The 17,286-nt window shown below is 51.9% G+C and overlaps 1 protein-coding gene across 2 annotated transcripts in view; it reads left to right on the forward strand.

Moving 5' to 3' along the window:
* Positions 1-793: 793 nt before the first annotated feature.
* Positions 794-17,286, forward strand: part of itgb7 (integrin, beta 7) — a 115,203-nt gene continuing 98,710 nt past the window's right edge. The window contains exons 1-4 of one of the 2 annotated variants that reach the window (XM_059956194.1): positions 794-987; positions 9,338-9,428; positions 9,687-9,763; positions 10,363-10,564. In XM_059956194.1, coding sequence (XP_059812177.1) covers positions 9,338-9,428; positions 9,687-9,763; positions 10,363-10,564 — 370 coding nt within the window. In that variant the 5' untranslated portion in view covers positions 794-987. The remainder of the gene's footprint in view (positions 988-9,337; positions 9,429-9,686; positions 9,764-10,362; positions 10,565-17,286) is intronic. The other variant, XM_059956192.1, reaches the window with a different exon arrangement.

The following is a 17,286-nucleotide window of genomic DNA, read 5'->3' on the forward strand; positions in this document are numbered from 1 at the left end:
AGCTTATGATGCTCCCAGTGCATCCCCTACATTGGTGAGACCTGACGTGGATTGGGGGACCACTTCATCGAGCATTTTCGCTCTGTCCGCCACAGAAGTTGGGATTTCTCAGTGGCCACCCATTTCAATATGACTTCCCATTCCCATTCCCTTTGGACACTGTCAGTCCACGGACTCCTCTACTGCCACACTCAGGTTGAAGGAGCAACACCTCATATCCTCTCATGGTAGACTTCAACCTAATGGCGTGAACATAGATTTTTCCAACTTCTGTAATCTCCCCCTCCCCTTCTCTTTTTTTCCATTCCCCATTCTAGTTCCCCCTCCCCCATTCTCTCCTCACCTGCCACTCCCCCCCCCCCACCACCCCGCGAGGAGCACAGTCATGGTGAGAGGGGAGACCCAGCAGAGGAAGGGATCAGAAGGAATGAGACCAGCAGGGCAGACCACTCAACTTATCTAGATCCCTCATGGTTTTACAATGTCCCTCCCAGTCTCCTACACTCAACCTGCCCATTCTCTCTCCATAACTCAGTCCTCCAATTCCTGGCCGCATCCTGGTAAATCCCCTCTGCTAAATGGCAGAGGGAGGGAGAGCCCAGAATGCAGGGTCACTCTGCTGGTTTCTGCCTCTTACTGGGTCCCTCACTCATGGTCTCTCCCTCCTTCTGCTGGGTCTCTTACTTTCTCTCTCTCTCTCTCTCTGCTGGTCTCCTCCTCTCCTCCCACTGCTGTTCTCTCCCTTCTGCTGGGTTCGCTCTCTGCTTTTCTCTCTCTCCCTCTCTGACGCGGTTCCTGTTGGGACTCGCTGTAACCCCAGTTGCCGCTTCGCTCTCTGAACGGTTGTTTAGCCTCGCTCCGCTTGTCCTCTCCGTTTCCCCGCGATCCGAGCACCCCACCACCGGACCGAAGTCTTTAGCCCACTGACCAAGGGGACGTTACCGGCGCCAGAGCGGGAGAACAGCGAGACCGTCCCATCAGCAGCAGGTGCGCTCCGGGTGGGATCTTCCTTTCTCTCACTGTGTCCCACTCCCTCTCTCCGTGTCCCTCCTCCCCCTCTCCTTTATCGCTGAGCTTCTCCCTCCCGTTTGCCTACCTCTCTCCCTCCATCCCTCGCTCTTCGCCTCTCTCAACCCTCCCCTCACCTCTCCCTTCCCTTTTCACTCCTGTACCTCTCCCTCTCTCCCCAGCTTCTTTTATTCTCTCTGCCTCTCTCTTCGATATTTTCTCTCCCCTCCGACCTGTCCTTTCCTGTCCTTCTCTCTGACTTCCGTCTTTTCTATTGTCTTTCTCCCCTTCCCTTTCCTCTCCCCCTTTCCCCATCTCCCTCACCTCTCTCCCTCTTCCTCCTTTATTCCCCCTCTCCATTTCTGTCTCTCTCTGTTTATCTCTTTCTCTCTATCACTTCTCTGCCGCCAGGCACATCTCCTTCTCCCCCTCCCACTTTGTACGCTTCTCTCTCCTCGTACCCCACCCCCACCTCTGTTGCTTTGGTGTTTAAGAAACTCAGAATCATCACTGACATGTGCTATGAAATTTGTTGTTTTGTTCAAGACATAAAAAAAAACTAGAAGTTGCAAATAAATAGTACAAAGAGAGAGCAAAATAGTGAGCTAGTGTTAATGAATTTGTGGACCGTTCAGAAATCTGATGGTGGAGGGGAAGAAGCTGTTCCTGAATCGCCGAGTGTGGGTCTTCAGGCTCCTGTACCTCCTCCCTGATGGTAGTAATGAGAAGAGGGTCTTTGATAATGGATGACGCCTTTCTGAAACCCTACCTCTTGAGGATGTCTGTGATGTTGGGGAGGTTTGTGCCTGTGATGGAGCTGACTGAGTCTACAACCCTCTGCAGTCTCTTGTGACCCTCTGCGTGGGAGTCTCCACACCAGACTGTGATGCACCCAGTCAGAACGCTCTCCACTGTACAGCTGTGGAAATTTGCTCGAGTCTTTGGTGACATAGCAAATAAATATGCAAAAAAAGAATAGTGAGGTAGTGTTCATGGACTGTTCAGAAATCTGATGACAGAGGGGAAGAAAGCTGTTCCTAAATCATTGAATGTAGGCCTTAAGGTTCCTGTGCCTCCTCCCTGGAGGTAATCATGAGAAGAGGGCATGTCCATGTAGAAGATCATGGGAGGCAAAGTTAAGTTAGAATACTTTACCCAGAGTACAGGCATAAACAAGAGGGAGCAGGTGTGACCTGTTTAAAGGGGAAAGTTTCCTCACACACAGACTGAGGGTGATATCTGAAAGATGCTGCCAGAGGAACGGGTGGATTCAGAGACTCTCACAGGGCTTAAGACACAGAACAGGCCTTTCAGCCCACCATGTCTGTGCTTAGCGTGATGCCAATTTAACCCAATCACTTCTGTCTACACAATGTCCAGGTCACTCCATTCTCTGCACATTCATGTGTGTTTCGAACACTCTACCACCACCCGGCAGCATGTTCCAACACCCATCACTCCCTGTGTAAAAAAACTTGCCACTCACATCACCTTTGAACTTAACCCTCTCAGCTTAAATTTATTCCCTCTGGTATCAAACAGTTCCGCTCTGGGGAGATAGATACCAGCTGTCTGCTCTGTCTACATTCTTAAAAGGGCAATTACAGGCTGCAATTATAATTAGACAACCACATTTGTCTAACCCCTCCTTATAGCTCATACTCCATAACCCAGCAACATCCTGGTGAAACTCCAGCCCCCTCTCCAAAGTCTCCACATCCTTCCTACCACGTGAAATTGCAGAGAAGGGGTCAGCACAGACTCAGTGGGCTGAGGGGCTCTGTATCACCTCAGCTCGCACACTTCCCTCCTCCCAACCCCATCATTTTCACATCCCTCTAGCCTTACCACTGATGATGACTCCTCACACACTCAACACTCATCTTAGCATGAAACCTGTCCTGTCCATGCTGACTAAGATCTCCATATCAGTCAGTCCAATTTGCCTGTGTTTGTCCCATTTCCCTCTAAACCATTCCCATCTGTGCACCTGTCCAAATGTCTTTTAAATGTTGTTAATGTACCGGCTTCAGCCCCTTCCTCTGGCAGCTCGTTCCACACACCCATCACACTCTGTGTGGAAAAGTTCGCCCCCCCCCCAAGGTTCCCCGTATATCTCTCCTCTCACAGCTTAAACCTGTTCCCCCTGTTGATTGATTCCCCAGATCCTGGGGAAATATACGTCCATCCTACCAACACCTCTCACAGTCTTATAAACGTCTATCCATTCTCCCCTCAGCCTCTGCGCTCCAGAGAAAACAGCCCAAGTTTGTCCGGCCTCTCCTTGTAGCTCTTGACTCTAATCCAGGCGGCATCCTGGTAAACAGCCTCTGCTCCCTCTCCAAAGCCCCCACACCCTTCCTGTAACGGGGTGACCAGAAATGTACTCAGTACTCCAAGTGCATCTTGACTAGAGTTTTATGTAGCTGCATTGTGAGTACCTTGATCGACAAAAGCAAGCGCTTTTTTTAACCACTTTTTCACTATCTACTTCTGTCACCATTTTCAGAGACCCCAGGATACCTCTGCACATCAATGCTCCTGCTGGTAACTGTACATTTTCCCCTTCCATTTGACCTCTCGGAGTGCAACACCTCACACTTGCCCGGATTAAACACCATCTGCCATTTCACTGCCCACGCTGCAACTGATCTATATCCCATCTGATCTTCTGACAATCTTCTTCACTGTCCAAGATTCCACCAATTTTCTTGTCATCTGCAAACTTACCAATTATCCCATTTACATTTTTGTCTAAATCTTACCTATACATGACAAACAGCAGAGGTCTAAGCACTGATCGAGAATCTGAATCAGAATTAGGTTTATTATTACTGCCGTACGTTGTGAAATGCTTTGTGATAGCAGTGCAGAGCAAGACATACAAATGACTTGTTACATACCCCGTAACTGGGTGTCTTACCAGCAAAGATAAAAGTATCTGTCTGGTACTATTATACTACTATATTACTACTACTATTATACTACTATACTAGGAGTCTGGTACTATTATCAAAACTGTTTATTAGTCAAATATACAAATCAATATCAACAATGCAAATATACAGATAATACACGTTAGCAACACTAAACCTAAAAGTGTGGGTATAATAATAATCAATAAAAAACACACTCTATCGTTGTCTAGGGGATAATGAATTGTCATATGTGAATATAAAGTTCAGTTCAGTTCATACGTCCTGAGGTAGTTGTTGGTCAATGTGTTGTAATTGTTGGAGAGGGAAAGAGGGAGAGAGAGAGAGAGAGCGAGCAAACAGTGACAGCCAGTCAAACCTTCCTTTACGATCTTGATCCATCGATGTGTTGTTGTGGCCATTCAAGTATGACCCCTCTGTCCTTCAGCTAGACCGTTCTTCCGTGGTGGACTCGTCACCCAGGCAAGGGTGGACACACACACAAGCCCCCACCAGCCTCGCTATAAATACTGTGAGTTAAAATTGACCAATCCTTCGTTCGGTCTCCGATGCCCCACACTTTCTCGTGGGTTCCAACACTTAAGCAGTGCTCACTAGTTTGTCTCTTGGTGCATCTGAGGGGTGTCTCCCCAGACCTCACTTTTATCCCTACTCATGGGGTCTCAGGTGTCAATCAGTTTTGAATGGCTTAGCCCTTCAAACCAGCCCACTCTGGCTGTCCACTGAGGAGACAGAATGGTACCAAGTAAACAGCCCTCTCCAGAGCCGTAAGTCTTACAGGAGTTATAATATGGTGGAACAACAAGTCTCTTCCTCCCTGTGTTATCTCTCCCTTATCTTGGACAGGATGACTTAGACATGAACATGCAGGGTGTAGAAGGATGTGTCCGCCTGGGACTATACTCACTGGAATTCACAAGAATCAGAGGGGATCTTATAAAAACACATATAATAATGAATAATAATGTAAAACATATATAATTATGAAAAGGATAGATAAGATAGAGACAGGAAATTGTTTCCATTGGTAACTGAGACCAGAACTGGGGGATTTGGCCTCAAGATTTGGGGGAATAGATTTAGGATGGAGATAAGGAGAAACTGCTTTTCCCAGAGAGTGGAGAATCTGTGGAATTCTCTGCCCAATGAAGCAGTAGAGGGTACCTCATTAAGTATATTTAAAACATAGTTAGACAGATTTTTGCAGAGTAGGGGAATTAAGGGTTATAGGAAAAAATTAGAGACATAAAGCACTACAGCACAGCCTAGTCCCATAGACTTGCACCTGCACCATAGCCTTCCACTCATGGACTTACCCAAATGTATCTCAAAGGTCACAATCAAACTCACTGGCAGCTTGATCCACACTGCATGAAGAAGTTCTCCCTCAGGTTGCCCTTCAATACTCACCAGTGCAGGATGGGTTAGTAAGTTTGCAGATGACATGAAGCTGGTGGAGTTGTGGATAGTGTAGAAGGTTGTCATGGGACATTGACAGGATGCAGAACTGGGCCGAGAAGTGGCAGATGGAGTTCAAGCTGGAAAAGTGTGATGATTAACTTTGGAAGGTGAAATTAAAGGCAGACTACACAGGATTAATCAAAGTCAAAATCAAAGAAAATCTATCATCAAAGTATGTCACCATTTACTACAGTAAGAGCCATTTTCTTGCAGGCATTTACATGAAAATGAAGTATCACAATAGAACTTATGAAAAACTGTATATAAACAAAGAATGACAAACAACAAATGTGCAAAAAAGGCAAATTGAGCAAATAAAAAATAAATAATACTGAGAACATGAATTGTAAAGTCCTTAAAGGTGAGTCTGTAGGTTGTGGAATCAATTCAGTGTTGGGGTGAGTGAAGTTATCCACGCCGGTTCAGGGGACTGATAGTTGAAGGGTAATAACTGGTGTGAGATCTAAGGTTCCTGTACTTCCTGCTCAATGGTCAACAGTGAGAAGAGAGCATGGCCTGGGTGGTGGGGCTCCTTGACGGTGGATGCTGCTTCCCTGTGTAGGTGTGCTCAGTAGCGGGAAGGGCTTTGCCTGAGAGGGACTGGGTTGTACCCGTCACTTTCTGAAGGCTTTTTTGTTCCTGGGCACTGATGTTTCCATACCAGGCCGTGATGCGACCAGTCAATACACTCTCCACTGTGCATCGATAGAAGTTTGTCGAAGTTTTAGATGACACACCAAATCTTCTCAAATTTGTAAAAAAGTAGAGGAGCTGCCATGCTTTCTTTGTAATGGCTCTTGCGTGCTGGGCGCAGGACAGACTCTCCGAAATGACTGACCTTCCCCACCTCTGATCTCCAGTTTCCTCCTCCTGTAGTCAGTAATCAGCTCCTTGGTCTTGCTGACTTTGAGTGAGAGGTTGTTATTGTGGCACCGCTCAGCCGGGTTTTCAATCTCTCTCCTGTATGCCCATTTGTCACTCGCTTTGATTCAACCAACAGCAGTGGTGTCGCCAACAAACTTCAAAATGGCATCGGAGCTGTGTTTACCCTCATTGGTGTAAAGTGAGTAGAGCAGGGGGCTAAGCACACAGCTTTGTGGTGCATCTGTGCTGATGGAGATTGTGGAGGAGATGTTGTTGCTAATCTGAAATGAGGAAATTGAGGTTCCATTTGCACAGGGAGTTATTGAGGCCTAGATCTTGGGTTAATGGCAGGATTATTAGCAGTGTGGAGAAACAGAGGGATTGTGGGGTCCATGTCCATAGATCACTCAAAGCTGTCGTGCAAGTTGATCGGGCGTTTAAGTGTTTCTGCCTCTATTAGTCAGGGGAATAAAATCAAGATCCGTGAGGTAATGTTGCAGCTCTTAAAACTCTGATTGGACCACACTTGGAGTATTGTGTTCAGTTCTGGTCGCCTCATAATAGGAGGGTTGTGGAAGGTTTAGAGACAATGCAGAGGAGATTTACCAGAAAGCTGCCTGGATCAGAAAACGTGTCATACGACAATAGATTGAGCAAGCTAGGGCTCTTCTCTCTGGAGCGAAAGAGGATGAGAGGTGATTTGATAGAGGTGTACAGGATGATAAAGGCAGAGACTTTTTCCCAGGGTGGAAATGGCTGATACAAGAGCCCATCATTTTAAGGTGATGGAGGGGGATGTCCGGGGCAGGTTTTTCACACAATGAGTGGTGAGTGTGTGGAACCTGCTGCCAGGGGTGGTGTGAGAGGCAGATACATGAGGGACATTCAAAAGACTCTTAGATAGACACATGGATGATAGAAAAATGGAGGGCTATGTGGGAGGGAAGGGTTAGATTGATCTTGGAGTAGGTTAAAGGGTTGCATAACACCGTCGGTCAAAGAGCCCATACTGTGCTGTAATGTTATGTGAGTTGTCTGTGGAGAAGTGAAGGAATTAAAGGGGATCTAAGGGGCAACTATTTCAGCCAGAAGGGTGGTGGGTGTATGGAACAAGCTGTCATAGGGAGTGGTGACCGCAACAGAGGTGTCAGCTTCAAAGGAACCCCCACTCCCACCCACCCTGGACATTCTCTTTTCTCCCCCTTTCCCATCAAGCAAAAGGTAGAAAACCTGAAATCACATATCACCAGGCTCAAGGACAGCCTCTGCCCCACTGTTGTAGAACTACTGACTGGTCCTGTCATACGTTAAAAGATAAGATAATATACAGTGGATTCAGGTTAATTGGGCCATCAGTTAATCTAGACAGCTGTTTATTTGGGGCAACTTTTAAAACCAAAAACTCATTGAGGAAATAGCTGGGGAGGGTCCCTTTGTCTATTTGGGACACTATGCTGTTTAACTGGGGCAGGAAACTGTGGCCAAACAGCTTCTAACTAGTGTCAGCTGTGTGCACTTGTGTGGCCATTAGAAACAACAGCGCGCTTAGAGTGAACAGTCTTCAAATAGCATTAGATGCATGTGTTTGTGTTCAAAAAGCAATGATTTTTGTCATTGATAGTTGGCGAGAAATAAGCAGTAAGAAAATTAAGAGCTGTTTTGCTGACTGCAGTTTCAAGCATTGAGGTTTGAAGATGATAGAAATGGCAGGAAGTGAAAATAAAATTATTTCACTACTTCAACAAGTTAGAAACGACAAAGAATTTGAAGGTATCTACAGCCATCTTGAATGTTATAATGAAAAGGAAGATAAGGAGAATGCAATCGTTGATAGCAGTCCTTTATCTGCACTAGGTGTCTGAACTGATTTTCTTCAGTTACAGTCAGTCAAGAGAATATGGCAGCGTAGGCTGCAAGAATTTCTCTCTCAATAACCATTTGGAACTAATACAGTTTTATAGTGCTGTAGTAGTATTGGTAGTGTTCCAATTTGTTCCGTATTTCATTTAAATACATAATTTGTTACTCGGGTAAATGGTAGCTTGTCTTTTTTACACCTTTTTAACACTGTATATAAAAGTCAAGATGTTGCAGCTTTATAAAACTCTAATCAGGCCACATCTGGAATATTGCATTCAGTTCACCCCATTACAGGAAGGGTGTGGGGGATTTGGAGAGGGAGCAGAGGAGATTCACCAGGATACCGCCTGGATTAGAGTCAAGAGCTACAAGGAGAGGCTGGACAAACTTGGGCTGTTTTCTCTGGAGCGCAGAGGCTGAGGGGAGAATGGATAGACGTTTATAAGACTGTGAGAGGTGTTGGTAGGATGGACGTATATTTCCCCAGGATCTGGGGAATCAATCAACAGGGGGAACAGGTTTAAGCTGTGAGAGGAGAGATATACGGGGAACCTTGGGGGGGGGGGGGCGAACTTTTCCACACAGAGTGTGATGGGTGTGTGGAACGAGCTGCCAGAGGAAGGGGCTGAAGCCGGTACATTAACAACATTTAAAAGACATTTGGACAGGTGCACAGACGGGAATGGTTTAGAGGGAAATGGGACAAACACAGGCAAATTGGACTGACTGATATGGAGATCTTAGTCAGCATGGACAGGACAGGTTTCATGCTAAGATGAGTGTTGAGTGTGTGAGGAGTCATCATCAGTGGTAAGGCTAGAGGGATGAGAAAATGATGGGGTTGGGAGGAGGGAAGTGTGCGAGCTGAGGTGAGACAGAGTGAGACAGAGCTCTTCAGCCCACTGAGTCTGTGCTGACCCCTTCTCTGCAATCCTACCCCCCAGCACTCACTGTGGACTCTTCCCTGCACTGCAGAACCAAGAGCGTTTCCATCCCCACACGCCCCCACAGACACCTCCTTTGAGGCAAAAAGTGTTGAGGGACTGAGGTTGTACATCGAACTTCCTCAGTCTCTCAACACACACCCAACCTTTGTAAGCTGAGGTCCCTCTGTCCCTTGACACTCCCCACTGTTCACAGTGTGTCGTGCCCCTGGGGAGGGGGAGAAGTCTGTGAGTCTGGGGATTGACTGGTGTTATTTGCCACAGATGCCACCAGTGTGGGTTTGGGTGCCAATCACCCTCCTCCTCTGGGACCCTGACCCTTCTGGATGTGGAAGTGGGAAACTGGCTGCAGGAGGTGAGTAACTAAGGTGGGGGGGGGAAGGAGGGAGGGAGCAGAGTAAAAGATGGAGAGAGGAGTTGAGAGACAGAGGAAGGGAGAAACTGATTGAGGGAGGTGAGTAATTGAGGTGGGGGAAGGAGGGAGGGAGCAGAGTAAATGATGGAGAGAGAGAGAGGAAGGGAGAAAATGATTGAGGGAGGGGAGTGGTGGATGGGGAGGGGGTCAGAAGATAGAGGGGTGAGGAGTATCAGTGACCTATGTGTCTCCCCACAGCACCGCCCTGTGGATCTCATGCCTCCTGTGATGACTGTATCAGCGCCCACCCCAGCTGTTCCTGGTGTAAATACAAGGTAGGTGGGACTCAGTCACCTTCCACCCCAGTAGCCTGGGAGGGAAGGAGAGTGAAAAGGGGGATTGGGGAGAGGAGGAGGGGCATGGAAGGTCCATTGCTGGGAAAACAGCTGGGACCCTCCTCTTAACAGCCCTCCTCACACATCCTCTCCTTCCTCACAGTGGTTTGTCCTCTACCCTTCCCTCCCTCCTCCACCTCTCCATCTCACTATCTTTCACACTCACCCCTTTGCTCTCTGTTTCTCCCACCCTCCACACACACAGAGATAGAATCCCTCTGCTTTCTCTTTTCATCTCTTGCTCTGTACCTCAATCTCCTTACCTGTCACTTTCTCTCTTCCCACCTCGAGACCAACCCCTCTCCCATCCCCATATCTCACTTCCAACGCTGAGTCCCCAGGAGAGCTATGCTGAAAACCAACATTCACTTACGGAAGAAACTGTGTGGTCCCAGAAAATAACGTGCAGAAACAGCAGAGAAAGATGCGGAAGGTGGGGAGGGAGGGAGAGATGGAGGGAGTGAGGGAGATATCTCACTCCCACTGGGTGCTCTAACCTGCCCTCAATCCCACACCCCCAAACCCCTCTTCTCCTGCAGAGTTTTACAAAGCCTGGGGAGCCGGACTCGGTGCGCTGTGATGGGAAGGAGAGCCTGCAAATCCGGGGCTGCCCAGTGGACGAAATCATAAATCCAAACAGCTCCCACGAGGTGCTGGAGAACCGGAAGCTCGGACAGCCCGTTCAGGGAGAGGGTCACGTACAACTGGCTCCCCAAAAAATACGGATCAAAATCCGGCCAGGTGAGTCACAGACCCTCCTGCCCTACCCAAGGACCTCTGGGTGTGCAGAGCCGAAGGAATGCGTGTGTGGGTGAGGAGAAAGAGATGCGGACGGGTGTGTGTGTGTAATGGGGGAGTTGGGGAAGAGTGTGTGTCTGATGGGGGAGTTGGGGATGAGTCTGTGTGTGATGGGGGGAGTTGGGGAGGAGTGTGTGTGTCTGATGGGGGAGTTGGGGATGAGTGTGTGTGATGGGGGGAGTTGGGGAGGAGTGTGTGATGAGGGGAGTTGGGGAGGAGTGTGTGTGTGATGGGGGGAGTTGGGGAGGAGTGTGTGTGATGAGGGGAGTTGGGGAGGAGTGTGTGTGTGATGAGGGGAGTTGGGGAGGAGTGTGTGTGATGGGGGGAGTTCGGGAGGAGTGTGTGTGTGATGGGGGAGTTGGGGAAGAGTGTGTGTCTGATGGGGGAGTTGGGGATGAGTCTGTGTGTCTGATGGGGGAGTTGGGGAGGAGTGTGTGTGTGTGTGATGGGGGAGTTGTGGAGGAGTGTGTGTGTGTGATTGCGGAGTTGGGGAGGAGTGTGTGATGAGGGGAGTTGGGGAGGAGTGTGTGTGTGTGGTGGGGGAGTTGGGGAGGAGTGTGTGATGAGGGGAGTTTGGGAGGTGTGTGTGTGATGAGGGGAGTTGGGGAGGAGTGTGTGTGTGTGGTGGGGGAGTTGGGGAGGAGTGTGTGTGTGATTGGGGAGTTGGGGAGGAGTGTGTGTGTGTGACGGGGGAGTTGGGGATGAGTGTGTGTGATGGGGGGAGTTGGGGAGGAGTGTGTGTGTGATGGGGGGAGTTGGGGAGGAGTGTGTGTGATGAGGGGAGTTCGGGAGGAGTGTGTGTGTGATGGGGGAGTTGGGGAAGAGTGTGTGTCTGATGGGGGAGTTGGGGATGAGTCTGTGTGTCTGATGGGGGAGTTGGGGATGAGTGTGTGAGATGGGGGAGTTGGGGAGGAGTGTGTGTGTGATGGGGGGAGTTGGGGAGGAGTGTGTGTGTGATGGGGGGAGTTGGGGAGGAGTGTGTGTGATGGGGGGAGTTCGGGAGGAGTGTGTGTGTGGTGGGGGGAGTTGGGGAGGAGTGTGTGTGTGATGGGGGGAGTTGGGGAGGAGTGTGTGTGTGGTGGGGGGAGTTGGGGAGGAGTGTGTGTGTGATGGGGGGAGTTGGGGAGGAGTGTGTGTGTGTGTGATGGGGGGAGTTGGGGAGGAGTGTGTGTGTGATTGCGGAGTTGGGGAGGATTGTGTGATGAGGGGAGTTGGGGAGGAGTGTGTGTGTGTGAGATGGGGGAGTTGGGGAGGAGTGTGTGTGTGATGAGGGGAGTTGGGGAGGAGTGTGTGTGTGATTGGGGAGTTGGGGAGGAGTGTGTGTGTGGTGGGGGGAGTTGGGGAGGAGTGTGTGTGTGATGGGGGATTTGGGGATGAGTCTGTGTGTGATGGGGAGAGTTGGGGAAGACTGTGTGTGTGTGATGGGGGAGTTGGGGAGGAGTGTGTGTGTGATGGGGGGAGTTGGGGAGGAGTGTGTGTGTGATTGGGGAGTTGGGGAGGAGTGTGTGATGTGGGGAGTTCGGGAGGAGTGTGTGTGTGATGGTGGAGTTGGGGAGGAGTGTGTGTGTGTGATGGGGGAGTTGGGGAGGAGTGTGTGTGTGATGGGGGGAGTTGGGGAGGAGTGTGTGTGTGAGGTGGGGAGTTCGGGAGGAGTGTGTGTGTGTGATGGGGGAGTTGGGGAGGAGTGTGTGTGTGATGGGGGAGTTGGGGAGGAGTGTGTGTGTGATGGTGGAGTTGGGGAGGAGTGTGTGTGTGATGGGGGAGTTGGGGAGGAGTGTGTGTCTGTGATTGTGGAGTTGGGGAGGAGTGTGTCTGTGTGTGGTGGGGGGAGTTGGGGAAGAGTGTGTGTCTGATGGGGGAGTTGGGGATGAGTCTGTGTGTCTGATGGGGGAGTTGGGGATGAGTGTGTGTGTCTGATGGGGGAGTTGGGGATGAGTGTGTGTGATGGGGGGAGTTGGGGAGAAGTGTGTGTGTGATGGGGGGAGTTGGGGAGGAGTGTGTGTGATGGGGGGAGTTGGGGAGGAGTGTGTGTGTGGTGGGGGGAGTTGGGGAGGAGTGTGTGTGTGATGGGGGGAGTTGGGGAGGAGTGTGTGTGTGGTGGGGGGAGTTGGGGAGAAGTGTGTGTGTGATGGGGGGAGTTGGGGAGGAGTGTGTGTGTGTGTGATGGGGGAGTTGTGGAGGAGTGTGTGTGAGGGGGGGAGTTGGGGAGGAGTGTGTGTGTGTGTGATGGGGGGAGTTGGGGAGGAGTGTGTGTGTGTGATTGCGGAGTTGGGGAGGATTGTGTGATGAGGGGAGTTGGGGAGGAGTGTGTGTGTGTGTGATGGGGGGAGTTGGGGAGGAGTGTGTGATGAGGGGAGTTGGGGAGGAGTGTGTGTGTGATGGGGGGAGTTGGGGAGGAGTGTGTGTGTGATGGGGGATTTGGGGATGAGTCTGTGTGTGATGGGGAGAGTTGGGGAAGACTGTGTGTGTGTGATGGGGGAGTTGGGGAGGAGTGTGTGTGTGATGGGGGGAGTTGGGGAGGAGTGTTTGTGTGTGTGATGGTGGAGTTGGGGAGGAGTGTGTGTGTGATGGGGGAGTTGGGGAGGTGTGTGTGTGATGGTGGAGTTGGGGAGGAGTGTGTGTGTGATGGGGGAGTTGGGGAGGAGTGTGTGTGTGATGGGGGAGTTGGGGAGGAGTGTGTGTGTGATGGTGGAGTTGGGGAGGAATGTGTGTGTGATGGGGGAGTTGGGGAGGAGTGTGTGTGTGATGGGGGAGTTGGGGAGGAGTGTGTGTGTGATGGTGGAGTTGGGGAGGAATGTGTGTGTGATGGGGGAGTTGGGGAGGAGTGTGTGTGTGATGGTGGAGTTGGGGAGGAGTGTGTGTGTGATGGGGGAGTTGGGGAGGAGTGTGTGTCTGTGATTGTGGAGTTGGGGAGGAGTGTGTCTGTGTGTGATGGTGGAGTTGGGGAGGAATGTGTGTGTGATGGGGGAGTTGGGGAGGAGTGTGTGTGTGATTGTGGAGTTGGGGAGGAGTGTGTGTGTGATGGGGGGAGTTGGGGAGGAGTGTGTGTGTGGTGGGGGGAGTTGGGGAGGAGTGTGTGTGTGATGGGGGGAGTTGGGGAGGAGTGTGTGTGTGTGTGATGGGGGAGTTGTGGAGGAGTGTGTGTGAGGGGGGGAGTTGGGGAGGAGTGTGTGTGTGTGTGATGGGGGGAGTTGGGGAGGAGTGTGTGTGTGTGATTGCGGAGTTGGGGAGGATTGTGTGATGAGGGGAGTTGGGGAGGAGTGTGTGTGTGTGTGATGGGGGGAGTTGGGGAGGAGTGTGTGATGAGGGGAGTTGGGGAGGAGTGTGTGTGTGATTGGGGAGTTGGGGAGGAGTGTGTGTGTGATGGGGGAGTTGCGGAGGAGTGTGTGTGTGTGGTGGGGGGAGTTGGGGAGGAGTGTGTGTGTGATGGGGGATTTGGGGATGAGTCTGTGTGTGATGGGGAGAGTTGGGGAAGACTGTGTGTGTGTGATTGCGGAGTTGGGGAGGAGTGTGTGATGGGGGAGTTGGGGAGGAGTGTGTGTGTGATGGGGGAGTTGGGGAGGAGTGTGTGTGTGATGGGGGGAGTTGGGGAGGAGTGTGTGTGTGATGGGGGGCGTTGGGGAGGAGTGTGTGTGTGATGGTGGAGTTGGGGAGGAATGTGTGTGTGATGGGGGAGTTGGGGAGGAGTGTGTGTGTGATGGGGGAGTTGGGGAGGAGTGTGTGTGTGATGGTGGAGTTGGGGAGGAATGTGTGTGTGATGGTGGAGTTGGGGAGGAGTGTGTGTGTGATGTGGGAGTTGGGGAGGAGTGTGTGTGTGATGGGGGGAGTTGGGGAGGAGTGTGTCTGTGTGTGATGGGGGGAGTTGGGGAGGAGTGTGTGTGTGATGGGGGAGTTGGGGATGAGTGTGTGTGATGGGGGGAGTTGGGGAGGAGTGTGTGTGTGATGGGGGGAGTTGGGGAGGAGTGTGTGTGATGAGGGGAGTTCGGGAGGAGTGTGTGTGTGATGGGGGAGTTGGGGAAGAGTGTGTGTCTGATGGGGGAGTTGGGGATGAGTCTGTGTGTCTGATGGGGGAGTTGGGGATGAGTGTGTGAGATGGGGGAGTTGGGGAGGAGTGTGTGTGTGATGGGGGGAGTTGGGGAGGAGTGTGTGTGATGGGGGGAGTTCGGGAGGAGTGTGTGTGTGGTGGGGGGAGTTGGGGAGGAGTGTGTGTGTGATGGGGGGAGTTGGGGAGGAGTGTGTGTGTGGTGGGGGGAGTTGGGGAGGAGTGTGTGTGTGATGGGGGGAGTTGGGGAGGAGTGTGTGTGTGTGTGATGGGGGGAGTTGGGGAGGAGTTTGTGTGTGATTGCGGAGTTGGGGAGGATTGTGTGATGAGGGGAGTTGGGGAGGAGTGTGTGTGTGTGAGATGGGGGAGTTGGGGAGGAGTGTGTGTGTGATGAGGGGAGTTGGGGAGGAGTGTGTGTGTGATTGGGGAGTTGGGGAGGAGTGTGTGTGTGGTGGGGGGAGTTGGGGAGGAGTGTGTGTGTGATGGGGGATTTGGGGATGAGTCTGTGTGTGATGGGGAGAGTTGGGGAAGACTGTGTGTGTGTGATGGGGGAGTTGGGGAGGAGTGTGTGTGTGATGGGGGGAGTTGGGGAGGAGTGTGTGTGTGATTGGGGAGTTGGGGAGGAGTGTGTGATGTGGGGAGTTCGGGAGGAGTGTGTGTGTGATGGTGGAGTTGGGGAGGAGTGTGTGTGTGTGATGGGGGAGTTGGGGAGGAGTGTGTGTGTGATGGGGGGAGTTGGGGAGGAGTGTGTGTGTGATGTGGGGAGTTCGGGAGGAGTGTGTGTGTGTGATGGGGGAGTTGGGGAGGAGTGTGTGTGTGATGGGGGAGTTGGGGAGGAGTGTGTGTGTGATGGTGGAGTTGGGGAGGAGTGTGTGTGTGATGGGGGAGTTGGGGAGGAGTGTGTGTCTGTGATTGTGGAGTTGGGGAGGAGTGTGTCTGTGTGTGGTGGGGGGAGTTGGGGAAGAGTGTGTGTCTGATGGGGGAGTTGGGGATGAGTCTGTGTGTCTGATGGGGGAGTTGGGGATGAGTGTGTGTGTCTGATGGGGGAGTTGGGGATGAGTGTGTGTGATGGGGGGAGTTGGGGAGAAGTGTGTGTGTGATGGGGGGAGTTGGGGAGGAGTGTGTGTGATGGGGGGAGTTGGGGAGGAGTGTGTGTGTGGTGGGAGGAGTTGGGGAGGAGTGTGTGTGTGATGGGGGGAGTTGGGGAGGAGTGTGTGTGTGGTGGGGGGAGTTGGGGAGGAGTGTGTGTGTGATGGGGGGAGTTGGGGAGGAGTGTGTGTGTGTGTGATGGGGGAGTTGTGGAGGAGTGTGTGTGAGGGGGGGAGTTGGGGAGGAGTGTGTGTGTGTGTGATGGGGGGAGTTGGGGAGGAGTGTGTGTGTGTGATTGCGGAGTTGGGGAGGATTGTGTGATGAGGGGAGTTGGGGAGGAGTGTGTGTGTGTGATGGGGGGAGTTGGGGAGGAGTGTGTGATGAGGGGAGTTGGGGAGGAGTGTGTGTGTGATGGGGGGAGTTGGGGAGGAGTGTGTGTGTGATGGGGGATTTGGGGATGAGTCTGTGTGTGATGGGGAGAGTTGGGGAAGACTGTGTGTGTGTGATGGGGGAGTTGGGGAGGAGTGTGTGTGTGATGGGGGGAGTTGGGGAGGAGTGTTTGTGTGTGTGATGGTGGAGTTGGGGAGGAGTGTGTGTGTGATGGGGGAGTTGGGGAGGTGTGTGTGTGATGGTGGAGTTGGGGAGGAGTGTGTGTGTGATGGGGGAGTTGGGGAGGAGTGTGTGTGTGATGGGGGAGTTGGGGAGGAGTGTGTGTGTGATGGTGGAGTTGGGGAGGAATGTGTGTGTGATGGGGGAGTTGGGGAGGAGTGTGTGTGTGATGGGGGAGTTGGGGAGGAGTGTGTGTGTGATGGTGGAGTTGGGGAGGAATGTGTGTGTGATGGGGGAGTTGGGGAGGAGTGTGTGTGTGATGGTGGAGTTGGGGAGGAGTGTGTGTGTGATGGGGGAGTTGGGGAGGAGTGTGTGTCTGTGATTGTGGAGTTGGGGAGGAGTGTGTCTGTGTGTGATGGTGGAGTTGGGGAGGAATGTGTGTGTGATGGGGGAGTTGGGGAGGAGTGTGTGTGTGATGGTGGAGTTGGGGAGGAGTGTGTGTGTGGTGGGGGGAGTTGGGGAGGAGTGTGTGTGTGATGGGTGGAGTTGGGGAGGAGTGTGTGATGTGGGGAGTTCGGGAGGAGTGTGTGTGTGATGGTGGAGTTGGGGAGGAGTGTGTGTGTGTGATGGGGGGAGTTCGGGAGGAGTGTGTGTGTGGTGGGGGGAGTTGGGGAGGAGTGTGTGTGTGATGGGGGGAGTTGGGGAGGAGTGTGTGTGTGTGTGATGGGGGAGTTGTGGAGGAGTGTGTGTGAGGGGGGGAGTTGGGGAGGAGTGTGTGTGTGTGTGATGGGGGGAGTTGGGGAGGAGTGTGTGTGTGTGATTGCGGAGTTGGGGAGGATTGTGTGATGAGGGGAGTTGGGGAGGAGTGTGTGTGTGTGTGATGGGGGGAGTTGGGGAGGAGTGTGTGATGAGGGGAGTTGGGGAGGAGTGTGTGTGTGATGGGGGGAGTTGGGGAGGAGTGTGTGTGTGATGGGGGATTTGGGGA

Source organism: Hypanus sabinus, chromosome X1 (genome assembly GCF_030144855.1).
Source record: "Hypanus sabinus isolate sHypSab1 chromosome X1, sHypSab1.hap1, whole genome shotgun sequence".
In the NCBI taxonomy this organism is placed as follows: domain Eukaryota; kingdom Metazoa; phylum Chordata; class Chondrichthyes; order Myliobatiformes; family Dasyatidae; genus Hypanus; species Hypanus sabinus.